Raw genomic sequence first — 20,982 nt, 5'->3', positions numbered from 1 at the left:
TTGCAAAGAAAGAGAAAAGTTTTATACAAATATTGAAAAAAAATCAGTGTAAGTTAGATTATTTGATAATGGTAGTTGAGCTGTAGGATAATGCCAGGTGGTGTGTGTCACTGTTGATGTTTTCTACTTGAAATGATACAAGCCTAAAGTGACGATGTGAGATTTTGAGAATCAACATATCCATCATTCTGTAGCTGGTCTCTCTTACTGAAATGTTGGTATGGCAGTTTTCAAGGAATGCTTGTTGAAACGTAGAAAAAAAGTATGAATTTGTGATCAGAAAAATGTGTTTCAGTGTTCGATCAGTGTGGATTTTCTGTCAACTTGTTTGTGAATAGACAAAGATGTACTGTAATATAAGTTCTTTATAAGAGAGACTGAAACACATTTGTGTTGAAAAATGGAAAAGAAAAACAAGAAAGGCAAAATTCAGTATCAAAAATGTACACAATGAAGCCCTTTATAGGACTTGGACAGTAATAAACAATGAATGATATAGACAGTAGTACTTTTTATTAACTGGGTGTTAAATTCTTAAAGAATGCAACGCTTGAAGTTTTTATACAGTGTACTTTGAGAAATGTTGGATGCAAAGTAACAGAAATAGATAGGAGAAAATTGTTGTTTTCTTATTTATGAGACAGACAAGAATATTCCATTGAACCTCGTTAAGGATGCATGGCATGGAATCAGATTTGTGACAGAGTTGTGCTGTATTTGTCTCACATGCTATTGTTGTACAGTTCTCAAGTAAATAATTAATATGACTGAGATTGTACGAGTCAGTGATTAAAAACTCAATATTTCTGAGTGGTTTCTGAAAAAAAATGGCTGTGATTCACCCTTTGTTTACTTTATTAGCTCTGTTTTTGTTTTGAAATTCATCTTATTTGTGTAGATTTCACTTCCATTATTTGTAAATTTCCTCTGATTCTCCACCACCTCCGAAATACAGGGAATTGTCTGTGTGTAAATTTTCTTCTATCCTTTAAAGTACTTTGCCCATTATTTGCATTTCATGGAAGTCACAATGTTACATTGACGTCAGTTGACTATATCTGCCAGCATCGTCGATGTTATATCGGCGTTGGTTGACTATATTTACCAGCATCATCGTCGCCAACCTCCATACTTTGTTATATAATGGTAATCGGTGGACACAATAACTATCCCTGTCCCGTCCTTACTCAGCTTATCCTAATGAATTTGTCTCTGAGGTAGATACGTAATCATCATGTTTGTTGATAAACAAGTTTAGAATATCATGTTGATGAATACATAAGAGATAAGACAAAATAAAAGGGATTGTGTACTATTTAATACACAGTGGTAATTTCAACATTATATGAAGCTGACAATGCTATTAACAGATGTTATTTTGATCTAATGTTTTTATGGCATGAAAGCCTATTAACAAATCAAAAAAGAAATTCATAACTTAAAAAACTGCATACTCAAGTTAAAGTTATGTTCTACTGGCATGAAAAAGAAATATAAAAAAACATCTGGACTTTAAAATACTTAAAATTATTTTACATGACAAAGCTTACATATCATGAGATAGTATATAAGTAAAAAATTGACAAATATTCAGATTAGAAAATGTTAATAGATCATCAGGCAGAAAAAAAAACGTTAGGGAGCTAGGAGACTAACAAATCTTTACACAGTCTGGTACAGTAAGGATGGACTTGTATAAGATATCTATATCATCATGTCATTGATTAGTTACGGAGGCTGAGTCCATGATTCAGCAGTTGTGTGCATCGGTGATGAAACTTCACTCCTACATGTCATTAAATTTCTACACATGTTTATTGCTGAGTTCTGCCTGTCAGTACATGTCTAAGGTTTCATTCATGTCTGGTGTTGATGGTCAGGCAACAACTATAAATTTCATTACAGATATTGATTTTTATTGTTCCTTTTCACATGTCCTGCACCTGTCGGAGATAGCATTTCAGTTCACATACACACTGGTTTCAGTCTACATCAAAACTCATTGTTATGGAAATATGTATCTATTCATGCATGTTTAAATATTGAACATTTAGTTTTCATTTCATTTCACACATGATTGCTTTTCTAATGAAGCAGTAAGTGAATCTGTTTTTATTTATTTGTCTTACATTCATACAAACCTATTATTATGAAGTAAAATTTTAGTTAATTTCTTCCTAATCGACTAACTGTGCTGAGACTTGTTCTAGAATACTGTTAAATAAGCACAATCTTAATTCTCAGTTTTCAGCTCAGAATTAATAAAGGACACAGTATGGACAAACTTATGATAAGCTGATAAAGATGATTTAAAAGGTTCACAGCAAATGTAAAATCAGAAATGTTTAGTGTGTGATATTCTTCATCATGTCAACCACCATTTAATCTATCAAAATAACATCAAATTCCCAAAGTGAAAAATCTGATAGCAAAAATGAAACCACCAAGTATTTGAACAAACCTGAAACTTAAATTACACATGAACACATTTCCTATGACATCATTACTTTGACAATCATAAAACGTTTCCTGTTACCTTCCTATGAACCCTCAGTAAATATCTGATGCCTTTAATTGTTTTTTCACCAGCTGTCATTATTGGTAACGGAAATTTTAGTATGGGGAACAAACCCCAGATGTTTAATCCATTAAACATTTAAACAACATGTTTGGGAAACAAGAATGTTACTATCGAGAAATGGAGAGATGACATTTCTTTGTCTATTGATTATACCGGTCTAAACTATGTCCATTTCTCAGTGTTTGTTAACTTTATAAGTATTGACACTTTTTGATAACAAAGATTACATCATTTGAATTATTTTTGTTTAAAAGACGTTAGAATAACCTTAGTAAGAAAATCCTTTTCTACAGAGAATTTCATGTTTAATCCTTTACTTAAGATAGAATGTTGTCGATTTTTTTTAGCACAAGCATATTATCTTGGAGTAATATCTTTTAACTGTTTATAAAAATTGACAGATGTATTGAACTGTTATTTCATCAATAGACTTTGTTTTTTTCACCATGTATGAGCTCATCGCTTCCTGTTTGAAACCTGAATCCTGTAATTGTACGGAGTGATTTATCTGTGTAATGAGTAGACTGATCAGACATATTGTTTAACGATTACACACACTGAGTCAGAAGCTGAAGTCTTCTAGTGGTAGATCCATTATGACAAAGAGGAAACTTCCTTTCTGAAGTACTCCCTCATAGTAACATCATACTGGTATTTATATTCCCGAGAAAAACAAGGGGGGGGGGGGGGGGGGTTAGAAAACAACAGGATATATATTGTGAAAATTAATTGTACTCACTAGTGTGTTATGTCACAGAGGGTTGACACTGCTACAGTAATGAATCAGAGAGATAGTAATAGAATCTGTTTACCTCCTTTGTATTAGCTCTCATGATGCCTATTCTTCTTTTTTTGTGCTTAAAAGGTTTTCAGATTTTTTTGACAAATAAATCCTATTGGATTCTGCTTCCACTTTCAAAGTATATGAAGTATACTTACTATAAGACTTCGTGCTTAGTGTGAAGTTTTTAATACCTTAGGTGTAAATATGGGGTAAGTTTAAAAATTTGTCTATGAGATGGAGTCTTGAGTCTTTGGGCTAGGTGTTGGACATTGGGTTGATTTTTTGAGAACAAGTCTGAGATTATGTATGCAGTTTAATTAGATGAGACTTTGGAGCATAATTGACAGTCCTCACTAATTAGGAGGATACTCCTGATTTCCACCTGTAGAAGCAGAATTAAGCATCTTTCTGTTGGGTAATGGTTTGTCTTATAGATGGTCTATAAATATTATTTTATGAGACTTGAAGCTCTGAACACATTGAATCTCCTGACAGGAGGTTTTGCATTGGTCAGTGGAGCTTGAAACTCTTGGGGAAAAAAGAGCTGGCTATAAAGTTGATTTACAGAACAATAAAACAATGCGTCTTACTTTGTAGGTACGAAATGATTACATGAGGGACATAGCAGAACACTTGGAGGCTGACATTGCAATAAGACTGGGCTGTATAGAGATGAGGTAATATATGAGTCACATTCTACATATATTGATGAATTGTTGAGAATCAAGACCTCATATTTCATGTTTTTTTTTTTTTTTTTATAAAAGAAAAAAAAAAATGAATTGGTTGAAATTTGCTTATATTTGAGTAATCCCACTTACAATATGAAGATCAATAAAGGCAAACTTAAGTATTGATATAAATCCCTGGGTCGTCATTTATAAAATTCATGATTGAATATAACTCCTATCAGTGTTAACATTTATTGCCATAACACTCATGCGTATGTGGTGTTGACTATGCCATAATTCACACAACTGTCCATGTCATCAGTATAGGAAAAATTGCTGGTGTATTGTTGATTACGTCACAGATATTGTCAGTGTTGCTGAGGTATGATGAAATAAATACAATGAGCTGGACTAATGCTGTTTAGTGCAGAAGTACAGCCTGAGAATCTCTTTTGCTTACAGAAGCTAGTCATTAATGAGATTCCCTGCGATGAACAGCGCTATATTCTGTGTCACACCCTTAAAGTAATGGTTATTTACACCAGTTCTCAACCTAAACACATCTAAATGGCACCATCTCAACATGTATAATTTACCACATTTTTCCAATTCAGCTTCCCAAACACAATTTACTGGTACCATATGTACATTTGTAAGTTGGCTAAGTTGAATCTGGTGTGTACCTGGTATACACATTGTATATACATCATATACATATTGTACAATGTACAAGTTTTAATCTGCAATATAAAAATTCTAATAAAATGTTATATTCATCTATACTTTAGATTTGTCTATGACACTGTCCTGTGACATTGAGTTATTGTGATACTGTCCTGTGACATTGAGTTATTTTGACACTGTCCTGTGACATTGAGTTATTTTGACACTGTCCTGTGACATTGAGTAATTGTGACACTGTCCTGTGACATTGAGTTGTTGTGGCACTGTTGTGTGACATTGAGTTATTTTGGCACTGTCCTGTGACATGGAGTTATTGCGACACTGTCCTGTGACATGGAGTTATTGTGACACTGTCCTGTGACATTGAGTAATTGTGACACTGTCCTGTGACATTGAGTTATTGTGACACTGTCCTGTGACATGGAGTTATTGCGACACTGTCCTGTGACATGGAGTTATTGTGACACTGTCCTGTGACATTGAGTTATTGTGACACTGTCCTGTGACATTGAGTTATTGTGACACTGTCCTGTGACATTGAGTTATTGTGACACTGTCCTGTGACATTGAGTTATTGTGACAATGTCCTGTGACATTGAGTTATTGTGACACTGTTCTTTGCTAATAATGCTCCTAAGATAGGTTAACCTATCTATTCTGACTTTCAGGAGATTCTTTAAGGACATGCCACAGGCTGCCCTGGATAAGAAGTCCAATTTCGAGTGTCTAGAAAAGGAAGTGGGCTTCAAAAGATTCCTGCCCAAGTCTGTGACAGAAACAATGAAGGTGAAATAAAATGAGTGGTTTTATGTAGAAAAGATTGATTAAAGAGCTGGGTTGAGTTAGCGTTCAGTTCTATTCGAGATCAACAATACTCACAGCTCTATCATATTATTACAAGTTTTCCTTGTAAGAATAGAATGGGAAATAAAGTTAGTATTGCACAATTTCAGATTCTTGTGTAACATGATATTTAAATCCTGCTGAAGGGACATTTTCTCACATTTTCTTGAGGGTTTTATTTTCTTTAATTTGTGGTTATTGTTAATCTGAAATTCATATGTCAATGAAATAATAACCAGATTAAAATTGACATCAACTTTAGTGGATTTAATGAGTAAGACGTATCCAACAATTTAAGTGCAATTATGCATATTTTTGAGAAACCACAAAATTTGAGTCCCATAAAAATGTATGATTTTATAGTTTTTAGCTATAAATATTGAAGAATGGAGTAATGATACATGTATTATTAACTGACCACACGGTGTGTAAATATCAGACTTAACCATTTATGCATAGATAAAAATTATCTGACATTTATTTGCCCTCCCTTCTCTCTCAATTTATTCCCCCCCCACTGATGATGTACCTCATGAAATAGAAGTCAAATACAAAACCAGAGATTCTTAACATTTTCAAGATGCTGCGAGTTCTGAGATTACGTCATTTCTGTTTTTATAGTCCAAGACCCTCCGAAAGTTGATACAGTTCCATTTCAAACAGTATGCACAACTGACGGAGAATGAATGTGTTTATAAATTTTTTGAAACATTGAAGACAGTGTATAAGTTTGAGCAGGAACGGTTTAATTGTGCTTTAGGGGTAAGTTGTCTGTGGTTTTGGGAAAATTAAAATTGTACCCTTGAAGGAAATTGATACAAACAAGTTTGCAATTGAAGGGACGATTTAAATTAAAAAAAAAAGTATTTAAAATTTACCTGTTATTTGAGAATATAACTTTTGTTGTAAAGGAAGAATATCTTTAAGTTTTTATATAAAGTTCATTGCATTAGTTTCATGACAAATCATATTAATGAAAAGTAAGAAAATTAATTTGCTTGGTCTGAAATCAAAGCAGAAGTAGGAAGGATGATTAATTAATTTGATAAAGATGTGTCCAGTTTGCTGTAACATGGAGTCTGTGTTACAGTCGGGCTGGAGTATTTCCATGGAGATAGTCATAGGACCAGAAGTAGGAATAAGCTACCTCACGGAGAAGGCCTCATCGGTAAGTTGAGTATCATCAGAACATTGGATAACTTCTCTTCATACCAACACAATTCAAAGATGTCTTTTTAACAATCATGTGTCTTAATTTGCTGATTTCTAATTGTTCTGTGCCTAAATATAAAATTTAACATTAGAAACTCCAGTGTTATCGGTAGATTGTTGTTTTGTGTAGACGACATATAACACAATGCAACTTTTTTTCAGTGTCAAAAAAAGAGAAAAAAAAAAGAAAACCCATATCATGTAAAGAGTTGCAGAAACTCAAATAAACTAAAAAATGAGCTAGTGGATTGGAAATTTATTGTACTTAAAAGCACTTGTGTTTATGATAAATAAAGTACTGGGATTTTTATGGTAAAATGTTGTGTTTAAGGTTTTGTAGGTTGCTGAAAACAATGCTACATATACTGTTCTTGTTTTTACAGCCAACACACATGGCTGACTTTGCACAGGTCCAGTCTATCCAGACCAATGCTACACCTGACAACAAGGGTGTTTTGCAAATCAAGATTGCTGGGGCGACAGAGGCACTAACCATTATCTGTAGTACGCTTGACGAAGCGGAGGACATGGCCAACTTGATGGATGGATACTGTCGCCTGGTTCACAATGTAACAACTTCCCTCTGGACCAAGAGATGTGAGTGTCCATCACTGGCTGTATTCCAGCCCCTGTAAAAATGTAGTTTGGCTCGTGCTAGCCTTGCAGAAATTATGAAACATTTTAAGCTGATATGAAAATTTGAATGTTATTTGTATTTTTCAACTCAAAAATCAAATTAAAATCAAATTTATGAAATTTAACTAATAATTTTTTAATTTGTAATACTTTCCATAAAAAAAATATTTTGTTTTGCCAGAAAATGGTGTTATAGCAGAGGTTTAAGTTTATTTCATAATGCCCCGGCCAGCTCATTTCAGAGGTTCCAAACAGTGAAGTTAGGTTCACTTTGTTAGGCTTTCAAAACATGTTCAATACCTTGAAATATGATGTGTGGGAATTAAATGTTATTCTTTAATCTTAATTTTGATTTTATTTTTGATTTCTGGATTTCCTTGTGTTTTAGATCAGTATAGTATATGCTGTAGTTTTGTTGTTTAAAGTTCTTGATTAAATTTGAAATTTAAATAAAAATCAATTGACTACATCTAAACTTTCTTCAGGAAACATTTGAAATACAGTATTAATTTGAAATTGAATTTGTCAATTAATTTACAGTTTATTTATTTGGTAAAAAGATTTAACACTAGATCTGAATGAATTTGAGTTACCCCCCTTGGACTGTTTTGTAGCTCTCTCAGACTGGAAGTCGTCTGTTGAGGAGAATCTGAATATTTTAGATCTCAGAGGTTTGTTGTCACCAATTCTCCCTACCTTACCAGTGTTGGTTTTCCTTGCATGTCTTGTGTTTCATTGTACCTGGTGTCTTTGTAAAACCTGTCTGTCAGCCTCTCTGGCCCATCCTCCACAAACACCTCCTTTAATTATTTGTCTACATGTTTGCCCAAATGTCTGTAGTTCAAATAAATGATTTTGAAATATTCAAAAAGAAGCATTGTGGCATTAAATGCAAGAATTATTTAAATACTCTAAATTAGTGAAAATAAATGTGATTATCTGTACTACAAGTTAAGTTATTCCATTTGATTTAGATTTGAAGAAAAAATGAAAATATTTCAGGATTACTTGCTCTCTGTTTCTGAGCTAGAATAAAGATAGTTGTACAGATTCTTTATTTAATGTCAGTAAAAGCAGATGGGTTTTACTCCAGCTAACACCTGTAGCCTTATACTAGTATATCAGAGTGTGGCTGGGTCATTCTACCATGTTTATCACTAGCATGTGTGAGTATTATATATCTAAACTGATTGTGTCATGTTATACTCATATACCTTGGTTTGTAGTTATACAAAAAGATTCGCTAAATATAAATTTAAAGAAAGTCAAAAAGATTCGCAAAATATAAATTTAAAGAAAGTAAAATTTTTTCTTATACTTAAATTTCCAACAATTTTGAGAAAGTCGAGGCCATATCTTTAATAAGTAATGTTGATATTCTATATTCATTTTGATTAAAAAAAATATGAATATATAATTGTCTATTTTATATTATATTTTATCATATTAGATATGTTAGAGATGTATGTGATGTTATTTTTTAATTAACAATATATAATAAGTCTATACACAAATGTATCAGTGTCATTATCTAACAGCTAATAAAGTTTTCACATGAACACATTTAACCTTGATACAGAAATCAGTGTGTAGAATTACTCTGGGTAGATACACCTACATCTTCTGTCAGTAAATGTTTATTTTATTGTAAACAGTTGAAGCTAAGATTGAGGTTACCTCTTTATGCATGTATAGGCCATCAATCTGATGATAACCTTGATTCATTAGTTTATTAAGGAAAGTCAGTATATTGTACTGGTCACATTTGAGAAGTTCTAAGTGTTTCATTTCCTTCACCACAAAGTCAATCCCTCACCAAGTTTCCTACTCAAGAGTTTTTAATCAAATTCACCGTTAATTTGTGTGTTTAGAGTTGATATATTAACACATGAATTACTTTTATAGTTACAAATTTTGTTCTTGTTTTATTAATATTGAATCTTATCTGAAGTGATATTACAACCTTGATGGATGTTTTAGCACATATCAAATTTATTTCAACCAAACATGTTAAAATTGAAATGATTTTACAAAATATGAAAAATGATAATTTACTGACAGTGCAGGATTACATAGTGTTGCTAAGGATTGAAGTATGAAACATCCAGTTTTCATCCAATATTATACTATAGGTATCTGAAAGAAGCAAGGTTTTGTCTTGGACATGAATGTGAGATGTGATAACATTTAAAACTTGGACTTCAATATGAGATGAAGATAATATTTCAGACTTGGACACAAGATTGTTTTAGAACACTGACATCAGACATAAGATTAACGTATAGATACATTAGGGATTCGACTATCAGACACAAGATTGTTTTAGAACACTGATATCAGACGTAAGATTAACGTATAGATACATTAGGGATTCAACTATCAGACACAAGATTGTTTTAGAACACTGATATCAGACGTAAGATTAACGTATAGATACATTAGGGATTCAACTATCAGACACAAGATTGTTTTAGAACACTGACATCAGACATAAGATTAACGTATAGATACATTAGGGATTCAACTATCAGACACAAGATTGTTTTAGAACACTGACATCAGACATAAGATTAACGTATAGATACATTAGGGATTCAACTATCAGACACAAGATTGTTTTAGAACACTGACATCAGACATAAGATTAACGTATAGATACATTAGGGATTCGACTATCAGACACAAGATTGTTTTAGAACACTGATATCAGACGTAAGATTAACGTATAGATACATTAGGGATTCAACTATCAGACATAAGATTACCGTATACATACATTAGGGATTCGACTATCAGACATAAGATTACCGTATACATACATTAGGGATTCGACTATCAGACGTAAGATTACTATATACATACATTAGGGAATCGACTATCAGACATAAGATTAACATATACATACATTAGGGATTCGACTATCAGACATAAGATTACCGTATACATACATCAGGGATTCGACTATCAGACATAAGCTCTTATTTTGACTTGGTCATCAGACATAAGATAGTATTTAGGACTCCAACATCAGACATAAGGTAGTATTAAGGACACAAACATCGGACATAAGATAGTATTTAGGAAACTAACATCGGACATAAGATTGTATTTTAGCTCAGACATCAAACAAAAGACGAAATTTTGGACTTGAACATTAGTCATGTTGATGTGTGTGTGACTCTGAATTTGATGTTAGGCACAAGATAAGATAATGGACATAGATGCATATGGTTATAATTAATGGTGATCACTTGAAAAAAATTTTGCTTGTATAATCATTTACTAGCATAAAGATTGTATTTCTCACCTTCATGTCGTATATATATATAGCCTAGATGTCATTTCCTGTAGAAGTGTGAGATATAGATGTAAATACACAATGAACTTAAATGTGTCATATATTTTTAGGATTCCTATGCATGATGGATGGGATAGAATTTAATATTTAATCAGAAATTCATTACCCATGGTATCATCACATTTCTTTGGAAATATTTGTCTTTATTTGAAAAATATCTCTTAAATATAAATGAAAAAGATCAGTGTTGATTATTAAGTAATAATCTACATTTTGATAAAGTGAGAAAAATAACAACAGTACATTACACACTTGATTACATTTGAATTAATTCATTAAAAGAAAACAAACAGTTTGTGTGAATTGGTATGTAATTAGAGGAATGTGAAATATTTCATTGTGAAGGCTGTCAATAAAAATTGTATGGAATATACATTAACATCTCCCAACATTATATAGTATACATCTCTCTTGTATCACCAAAATGTTTATTGGAAGTCAGAAGTGAAATTGATACCACTGATGCAAAGATATAAGTATATTTAAAAAAATAGATAGATATGACTGGTGTTGAGATGATTTAATTAGCAGACTTTCTTAGCTCTGATGTTTAAGATATAAAAACAAGGATGGGAGTTCTGTATCATGATAAAACTATGTGAAGTTCATTGATAAGTGTTATTTGTGGCTGGCTAGCTAACAACAGCAGAAATAGTACTCCAATCTCAGCCTTAAGTGATTCTGGAATCTTGATAATACATCTTTTATACTTATTAAACTTTTCTTTGTGTTTGTTTGTTGGATAATTTTGTCTTGTTTTTTTGGTCATTATCACCAATGCAATTTTAAAATACAATACTATACATGTATTTATACCTGATAGTAGGTTAACTTATAGTATATAACTACTGGTGAAATTGTGGAAAATAACAGTACACTGCATCACTATATTATTAGATAGCATTATTAATCCTGTGTACACCAAACACATTATACTGTACTATTTACAATTACTTAAACCTGGTGATGTTTGGTAAGTTTTTTATAAAACATCTTGTTTTGATTATGTAACATATTATAACCTCGCATATCATCACATGGTTACAAACATGACTTTGTATATTTCAGGTGAAAATATTCCCAGATTGCCTTCCCTTGGGTAAGTGACACCACATAATGAAATTATGTTAACATGTGTTTTTGATCACTGCATAACATACTTAAAGCTAAACAGCAGTCAATGTGTTTTTAATTTCTCAGGCAGCTGACAAGACCACAACAGCTCATACGTAACCAGCTTTAAATATCTTTGAGTTTAACTTTAAAATATTACTTTAAAGAAATTCATTAGGATCTTCTGTAAAGCATTAGTCATGATGACTTTGACCTTCTGTGGGGATGGGTGGAGGTGGAGGAGGGGTCAGCATAGTTTTCTCACTACTAGCACATAGAAGCCATTTCCTGTTTTGTACGTTTAAACACTAGGGGTTTAGAGTTAGGATCTACTGTGTGTTAGTCATGGCTAATTAATGTGATGTGACCCTGGCCACAAATTAAAACTTGCAGCCTGCAGAAATAAATATGTGATAGATGTAATACACATGGGACCCCAATATCTCCCGGGATACGCAGACATCTTTCATGGAATCTGTGTTCAAGTTTCTATTTGGGTTAGTGTTTTACTTCAGGAGTGTAATTTACTTTATTTAGAATCTGTATCTTGCTGATAAAACTATTCAATTAAATTCAAGTTGAAATCAATTGAAGACAGTCATCAATGTAATGTAGACAAGGACTTTATAGTTTAAAAGTTTCTGTCAACATTTCACAATGTTCTGAGTTTTTTAATGTTGTCATTTATGTGGCTGAAGTAACATACCTGTATTTAAATTCATTTACAGATTAGAGAAGACGGGAACCCATGGGAAATCATCTCACAATAATGGTTCTAATGAACGTAAGTAGCAAATAATAACATTGAGTCAAATTGTGGAAAGCTGACTGATTGTACTTGAAGTTAGTGGTATGAGAACCATTCTGTCTCCTGATTGTAGTGGAAGTTAGTGGTATGAGAACCATTCTGTCTCCTGATTGTAGTGGAAGTTAGTGGTATGAGAACCATTCTGTCTCCTGATTGTAGTGGAAGTTAGTGGTATGAGAACCATTCCGTCTCCTGATTGTAGTGGAAGTTAGTGGTATTAGAACCATTCTGTCTCCTGATTGTAGTGGAAGTTAGTGGTATGAAAACCATTCTGTCTCCTGATTGTAGTGGAAGTTAGTGGTATGAGAACCATTCTGTCTCCTGATTGTAGAGGAAGTTAGTGGTATGAGAACCATTATTATCTCCTGATTGTAGTGGAAGTTAGTGGTATGAGAACCATTCCGTCTCCTGATTGTAGTGGAAGTTAGTGGTATTAGAACCATTCTGTCTCCTGATTGTAGTGGAAGTTAGTGGTATGAAAACCATTCTGTCTCCTGATTGTAGTGGAAGTTAGTGGTATGAGAACCATTCTGTCTCCTGATTGTAGTGGAAGTTAGTGGTGTTAGAACCATTCTGTCTCCTGATTGTAGTGGAAGTTAGTGGTATGAGAACCATTCTGTCTCCTGATTGTAATGGAAGTTAGTGGTATGAGAACCATTCTGTCTCCTGATTGTAGTGGAAGTTAGTGGTATGAGAACCATTCTGTCTCCTGATTGTAGTGGAAGTTAGTGGTATGAAAACCATTCTGTCTCCTGATTGTAGTGGAAGTTAGTGGTATGAGAACCATTCTGTCTCCTGATTGTAGTTGAAGTTAGTGGTATGAAAACCATTCTGTCTCCTAATTGTAGTGGAAGTTAGTGGTATGAGAACCATTCTGTCTCCTGATTGTAGTGGAAGTTAGTGGTATGAGAACCATTCTGTCTCCTGATTGTAGTGGAAGTTAGTGGTATGAGAACCATTATGTTTCCTGATTGTAGTTGAAGTTAGTGGTATGAGAACCATTCTGTCTCCTGATTGTAGTGGAAGTTAGTGGTGTTAGAACCATTCTGTCTCCTGATTGTAGTGGAAGTTAGTGGTATGAGAACCATTCTGTCTCCTGATTGTAGTGGAAGTTAGTGGTATGAAAACCATTCTGTCTCCTGATTGTAGTGGAAGTTAGTGGTATGAGAACCATTCTGTCTCCTGATTGTAGTGGAAGTTAGTGGTATGAGAACCATTCTGTTTTACAATTGTCGTAGAGCTGACCGTTTCCTGATTGTTGTAAATGGTACGAGAATTTCTTTGTTTTCCTTATTGAAGCTGCCCTATGTACATGGTCCATAGTCTGTCCATCTGCAAACAATTATATGCTATTGCTATTTCTCGAGAAATACTGGATGGACCTTTCTCAAAATTCATATGGCTGACAGGCCATCTTGGATTTTTATTTTGAAAGTTTTTTATCGCTATTTCTTGTGAACTGCAGCATAGATTCTTATTTCATATGTAGGGCCCCATTGGTCCCTTGTTGTGTCTGTTTGATTTTGATCAGCACAAACGCTATGAGAACCTCTCTGTCTCTTGATAGAACCTGTCCATTTTATGATCATTAAACGATGAAAGTTGAGATTGTAATAGGGGTTCTATAAGCTTGTCACAGTAAGAAAAATACTGTCCACTACAAACTATGTATTGAAGGTTCATTTGAGATTCTGTGTATTTAACAGGGATATCAGACTATGCAGAGATAGTAGAGGATGAAGGAGACTACAGTACCCCAGCAGGTAAAACAAGAATACTGATTCCACTAAACATATCTAAACTGGTCATGTCTGTCCATGTACATATGTTACATAATCACTCCCCATTAGACAAAGCAGGATAACAAATCAATTGAGGTGTTCACCCTATCAAAAAATTATTTCTGTTTGAATGAAACATATTTGCAATTCCTTTTATTTGATAAGCTTGTATTGAATAAATAAATTGAAAAGGCTATTAAATGGGACAATAAAATAGCCAGAACAAACATTTTTATTCATGACAGATTTTCCTGTTTTCCTGCTTTGCCTCTGAAATTTCATCTGTGTATATTGTATAATCTGGTGGTATTGTTTAATCTAGTGGTATACATATATATAAAAGTATTGTGTACTTAAGATGCCAGTATATATACATAGATATTGTTGTAACGTGTCTTTCTAATGCAGTTTCTTTGAATCTTCTGTTTTTTCTCTCTCATACTTTTGTTATTTTCCAAAGAGACAGAATAATTACAGGATAAAAGTTAATGTATAAGGTTAAGCCCATGCTGATTTTTGTAGATGTTCTGTTTTCTAATCGGGTGCAAATGAAAGTCTATAACTTGAATCACTCACTGTCAATGATAGACTTAGTACATATTTCAGGCTAGAATGTTATGATTCCTAATATCAAGATTGATGTGTGGTTATTGATCAAATTTAATGAGAAAGTATTACAATATATCTTTCCAGCATTTATCTGGGCTAAATTGTTCAAGTTGTTGAAATATTGTGTTGAGTTGTGTACAGCCACCAGCCCGATTTCTGTTTACGGATATATAATATAATCTGTTTGGTGGTCCTGTAGGCCAGTATGGCAGCCGACGGAAGAAGAAAAAGTGTGAGTGTCCTTGAGAATGAATGGCCTTGACCTGTACAGAGGAGCATGTGTGACCATTAGATCTGACTTTCACTGTAGTGATGACCAGTATTATACTGGTATAACATGTTCTGGATGGCTAAACATTGATTTGTTGGAAATGGAATTATCATATATCATGCATAAAATCAGAAAGAAATTGACCATCTCTATAAAGGACTTGATGTACCTCCAGCCGAGTTAACATACATATAGAATGATGAGTTGTGTGCCTTTGTCATTGAGAATTGTAAATACTTCTGCTGTGATCTTGTATGGAATGATGAGTTGTGAACCCTTGTTGTTGAGAAATGTATTATATATTTCTGCTGTCTATCCTATGCTTGGCCTTGCTTTCCTGCAGTGTGTGCCTGTTATTATAATACCGTAAATTTCCGGTATGTAGTATGTATATTTTCTGTTGTATCCATGTTGTGCTATTAAATATGTGTCCTTGTTCTATCTAATGGACAATGTATCAGCTCGACAGTAATGATACGAAACAATCTTAATACTCCAAGCCTTTGTCCTTCTAATATAATCAATCTTGTCACAACATTGGTAGGTATAAGGTGGCGCTGACTTAGAATTGTCTTGTCAGTTTGACATGCATGTGATACAGACATGAAATTCTATCGCCAGTATAAAACAAGCTTGTCTTACACCATATTTACCCTCAAATAAGCCCCCTCCCCTTGTAATAAGTTTTGTTACTAAAGATTGGGGAGGACTTAATAGTGAAGTAATTTTAGCTTACTATTTTAAAATTGATGATTATAAAATGGTGAAGAAAGGGCTTTATTAATGAATGGGGGCTTATTTGCAGATAAATATGGTATCTTTAATCACCAGTGGCTACATATACCACTGTATCATTGGAAGAGCATCTACATGTAGCTGATGTCTTTAGACAACATTATACTGACTTTATATAAGTAATATATTGAGTGGATGGAACTTACACACTGCACTGGTAACCTACATATCCCATCTTGTATCATATGGTATTAAACTTATGTGTTGGTAAGAAAATTTGAAATAGATATAACTGACTGTATGTACTTTGCATGGCTTGTACTGCTGTGAAGTGTCGGGGATAGATAAGTAAATAGACCATGATATATAAGTATAACTTACTCAATAAAATACCAGTTTCTTTTGAAGTTTACTACTAAAGCATATAGTTAAGTGATATTGGCAGTCCCTGTTATAACTGACCCTCAATTAAAGGAACTGATTCACAGTGTTGATATAAATAGTACTTTGTATTAAGCTGTGGTTATAATGAGAGACAGTTAGAAGAATGAAATAGGGCTACTATAGTTCAGTATGCCTACGTAATCTGAGGTGAAAATCTGCATGTTAGGGTCGTTGACAAAATGCACAGATTCTGAATTGATAGAAACTTCAAGATGCAAGCAATATTTGGATTTCCTGGTATATTTATTAAGATTTTGAAGGCAGATTTGTGATGTAATAAAAGGCAGATAATGACAGCTAATTGCTTGCATGTATGTGTCATACTTGTGATGTGAAGGCCATGATATATAGATTTAACAAAAATATGGGCAAAATATAGAAAGGGGTGGGGGGGTCATTGTTTTGAATTCATGCTTAACATATGTACAGAAGAAATATATTTCTTGCATAGAAACGGGATGAATTTACAGCTGTGACCAATGATTATTTTCATGTCCATTTTATTTTCTTCTTTGAATGAGAAATTGCATATGGACCAGAACATATATATTAATGTATTAGGAAAATAGTAGAATCAAAAGAAATACTACTATGTATGTATACAGTGTGTTAGAGTATATTATATATGGGCAAATTTTAATTAAAAGTCAAGTAGGCAGAACATTTGTTGTGAAAAATTGTGAATATTCAATAATTCTTGAGTGTATTTTAAAAACATGACTTGTTAACCAGAGGATCTATATATACTAGTTTGAATGTCTTTCAGTTTTTCTTCCCTTTTACATAGATAATGTAGAAACACTTAAGATTTTTACATGAGAGTTCTCAGACCCACATTTATTGAATCTGTATAAAATGCAGCTGCTTGAGAATTTCTCATAGAAACAATGAATTTTTAGATAGAATTTGTCTTGTATGAATATTTAGTGTATATGTGGTGTGTTAACAGCTCGAGACTATGAGTTGCGGAGGGATGCAATTAAACTACAGGAGGTGCTAGGAGAAGGTCAATTTGGAGATGTCCATAAGGGTGTCTACATAGACAAGGTTAGTCTGAACTCTTATTGCAGTGGTTATAGTACCATCAACATGGACATGTACCATCAACATGGACATGTACTTAAGGCATGGACATGTACTTAAGGCTTTTGTGTATATAACCATTTTGTTACACCACAATTAACACCTTCTATATGATCTTTAAAATTATTTCAATCTCTGGTATCAATATATTTATTACAACCCCAGTCATCACTTTCTGATTTAGGTTGATTTCAGATATCTAAAGTAGCTAGAGAAGAATATAGTACAGTTGTATCGAAAGCTGGTTAATTAGCAGTATGTATCCATTCCTCAGGGATTTCAGTATAATTTGGTTTGACTGTACTCAGAATATGTGTTGATTAACAGATCTCATTTCTAAGCATCAGAGAGTCTTATGCGGTAAGAAATGATTGACAGTCAGTCATTGTGTGTGAATTTGATGTTTTACGTGTAGGAAGGACTGACTGTAGCAGTGGCTGTGAAAACGTGTAAGGAGGATAATGAAGAATCCATGACAGAGAAGTTTTTGGAGGAAGCATGTAAGTAGGTCAAGGTTAATGCAAGGTCAAAGGTGATGCAGAATGTATCATTGATATTAATTTGATTCCTGGGTTAATGGTGGATGTCATAATTTTATTTGAATTGAAAATCCACAGTATGATAGATTTCCACTTAAGAATTTTATTCTCTGGTTGAGATGATTTTTTAGCATTGCGTATAAGACATTTCATGATTCATTTGTGAATGTTATAGTGATCATGCAGCAGTTTGACCACCCTCACATTATACACCTTATTGGGATCTGTTCGGAGACAAGGCCAGTCTGGATCGTGATGGAACTTGCCAAACATGGGGAGGTAACTGCATTGTTTAATACATTACATTCACTGTACTGGTTCAGGGGAAAACTAAAGAGCCCAATTCCTCTCTAATATCAATGACATACTTCAATGATGTAAAGAAGTAAACTCGTTCATTACTTAAATAATCCATTGATGTTCACGTTAAAAAATTCAATTTTTGAAAAGAAAATGACTTTTTTTGGTCATTGATTCAGATTCATTTTTGAGAAACTTGTACACATTTCTGTTACAGATGAGAGCCTATTTACAGAAGAATGCACACCTTCTAGACCTATGTACCTTAATTCTGTACACCTGTCAACTTTGTACAGCATTGTCTTACTTAGAAAGTAAAAAATTTGTCCACAGGTAAGTTATTTATGACAGCTCTGTGTTACTTTAAATAATACCACCTCTCTATTTCTTGGCAAATTGTGAAGATGTTTAGAGAATATTTTTTTCTTAGTTATCATAAAATTATTGACTCTGTAGTTAACATAGGAAAAAATGTAAAGCATGCAGAGCTCTATACTGAGAGCAGAGTTGATTAAATAGATTATTGAATATTTATTTGTAACCAGGGACATAGCTGCTAGGAATGTTTTAGTGTCTTCACATGACTGTGTTAAACTTGCTGACTTTGGACTGTCACGGGTGGTAGAGGAACAAAGTTACTATAAAGGTGAGTATGTGTGTAAAAGTGGCTGTGGTAGAGGAAATTAACCTGTGCCTAGTATTGAGCCGATTCTATCATGTTGTGTAGAATCGTTAACAAATGATATTTCATCAGCTGGCCTATCTTTAACATTGAGCCATAAAGTTTTGTCATCATACCCTAAATATTAATTATATAAACACATCAGATGGCAGATATAACAGTGTAACTAATGAAATCTGTTGTTCAGTCCTGTCTATCACTTACACCTCCATCTTATTATGTATTGATTCCCAGCTGTACTGTTGATGGTGTATTATGTATTGTTCTCATGCTGTACTGTTGATGGTGTACATATGTATTATGTACTGTTTTCCTATTGTATGACATTTGATTCCAACAGTCTTATTTGACCTACATAATTGTGCTAATAAACAGAAAAAATCCTCTTTGTTGCTAATGTGAATTGACGCAAGACTGCTAACAGAATATATAGAGAAAGGTACCGCTATCATTTCTGAAATCTTTCGTTACATGTGTTGAAGGCAGGAAACACTTGTTCAGTATTTCCTGTTGCCTATTTTCTGTCACATGTAATTATTATTTTAGTATTTATTGACTAGATATCTTCTCAATCATAGGAAAAAGTGACATTGTGATAAAAATAAATCAATGGTATTTTGTAATATTCACCAGTATTGGGAAATCAATGTAATTAGGTTGCATTGATCGTGACAAATATAGATTGACTATTCATTATCACCGATTATGGTGACAGATAAAGTTGTCACTGTGCTAATATAGGATTTCCAGATGAATTCCAGACAATGTTTGAAATACTTTGAAATGAAAAGTGCATTTTAAACACAGTATCTGATGATGATGGACAAAGAACCAGAATTAGCTGTTCAAAGATAATTTATGTGTAGCTTAGGATTTGTTTGTGAAATAAAACCTGGCAAAATTATGCTAATTTTCATAACAGAAAAATTTCTATTTTCATAAAAATTTGCACTACTTATGTGTATATTGATCTTATTTTCAGCCTCCAAAGGAAAGCTGCCCATAAAATGGATGGCACCAGAATCTATCAATTTTAGACGCTTTACTACAGCTAGTGATGTGTGGATGTTTGGTAAGTGGTCTGTTATATAGATACATAAGAAGGTAAAAAGTTGAAGTTTTAAAATCTTATTTCCTGATTATGAATGAACCTCTTGATCATATAGAGTTAGAATTTCATTTTTGCTAATTTGCCAGTTGCCGATGTTCTTTAACTGTGTTATACTGAGCAACATTTGTGAAAGAGAGGGCACATATTACGATATATCTTAAGATAGCTGCATTGATATGTTGATGTTGATTTTCAATGTTTTCTTAATACTGAAATCTTTAAAATATTATTTAGTGTCATAATAAAGCTAATAATTGGTTGATCATTATTAGTAGCAAACTGGAATAGCCTGGAGTTTTAATTTGTTGGCATGTTATATTTGAGAAATGTCAGATTGTTTTATCAAATGGAAAATATCTTCGTAGTTTCTTCATTTACAAACTATATTTGAGATTTTTCTGGTCACAGGTGTGTGTATTTGGGAAATCCTAATGTATGGAGTCAAACCATTCCAACATGTAAAGAATAACGATGTGATAGGAAAGATAGAGAATGGAGAACGACTTCCCCTTCCACCTGGCTGTCCACCCTCAATGTACAATCTCATGTGTGTTTGCTGGTCCTATGAACCCTCAAAGAGGCCTTCATTTGCTGAACTGAAAATTCTTCTTTGGTGAGTAAACCATGTATTTCCCACACAAGACTTTTAATTGATCAGTATAATTTTGATAGTGACATGTAATTGTGAGATTTAATATTAAATCATAATAGATGTGTCTCTCACAATTTATAACCTG

The 20,982-nt window shown here is 33.2% G+C and overlaps 1 protein-coding gene across 3 annotated transcripts in view; it reads left to right on the top strand.

Annotated features, from left to right (window-relative positions):
- Window positions 1-20,982, top strand: part of LOC132553467 (focal adhesion kinase 1-like) — a 73,488-nt gene that overhangs the window by 39,382 nt on the left and 13,124 nt on the right. For all 3 annotated transcript variants that reach the window (XM_060217715.1, XM_060217716.1, XM_060217717.1), the window contains exons 5-21: window positions 3,963-4,042; window positions 5,389-5,506; window positions 6,185-6,325; window positions 6,654-6,731; window positions 7,159-7,372; window positions 8,026-8,082; window positions 11,838-11,868; window positions 12,611-12,666; window positions 14,397-14,453; window positions 15,280-15,312; window positions 17,480-17,577; window positions 18,029-18,113; window positions 18,328-18,431; window positions 18,670-18,785; window positions 18,998-19,098; window positions 20,117-20,206; window positions 20,654-20,858. In XM_060217715.1, the coding sequence (XP_060073698.1) occupies window positions 3,963-4,042; window positions 5,389-5,506; window positions 6,185-6,325; window positions 6,654-6,731; window positions 7,159-7,372; window positions 8,026-8,082; window positions 11,838-11,868; window positions 12,611-12,666; window positions 14,397-14,453; window positions 15,280-15,312; window positions 17,480-17,577; window positions 18,029-18,113; window positions 18,328-18,431; window positions 18,670-18,785; window positions 18,998-19,098; window positions 20,117-20,206; window positions 20,654-20,858 (1,664 nt within the window). The remainder of the gene's footprint in view (window positions 1-3,962; window positions 4,043-5,388; window positions 5,507-6,184; window positions 6,326-6,653; window positions 6,732-7,158; window positions 7,373-8,025; window positions 8,083-11,837; window positions 11,869-12,610; window positions 12,667-14,396; window positions 14,454-15,279; window positions 15,313-17,479; window positions 17,578-18,028; window positions 18,114-18,327; window positions 18,432-18,669; window positions 18,786-18,997; window positions 19,099-20,116; window positions 20,207-20,653; window positions 20,859-20,982) is intronic.

This window comes from Ylistrum balloti, unplaced genomic scaffold, assembly GCF_031769215.1.
Source record: "Ylistrum balloti isolate Yb309-2 unplaced genomic scaffold, AGI_CSIRO_Ybal_v1 Utg370330, whole genome shotgun sequence".
Taxonomy (NCBI): domain Eukaryota; kingdom Metazoa; phylum Mollusca; class Bivalvia; order Pectinida; family Pectinidae; genus Ylistrum; species Ylistrum balloti.
Note: the sequence above shows the minus strand (reverse complement) of the source record. Positions and strands in the feature narration are given on the sequence as shown.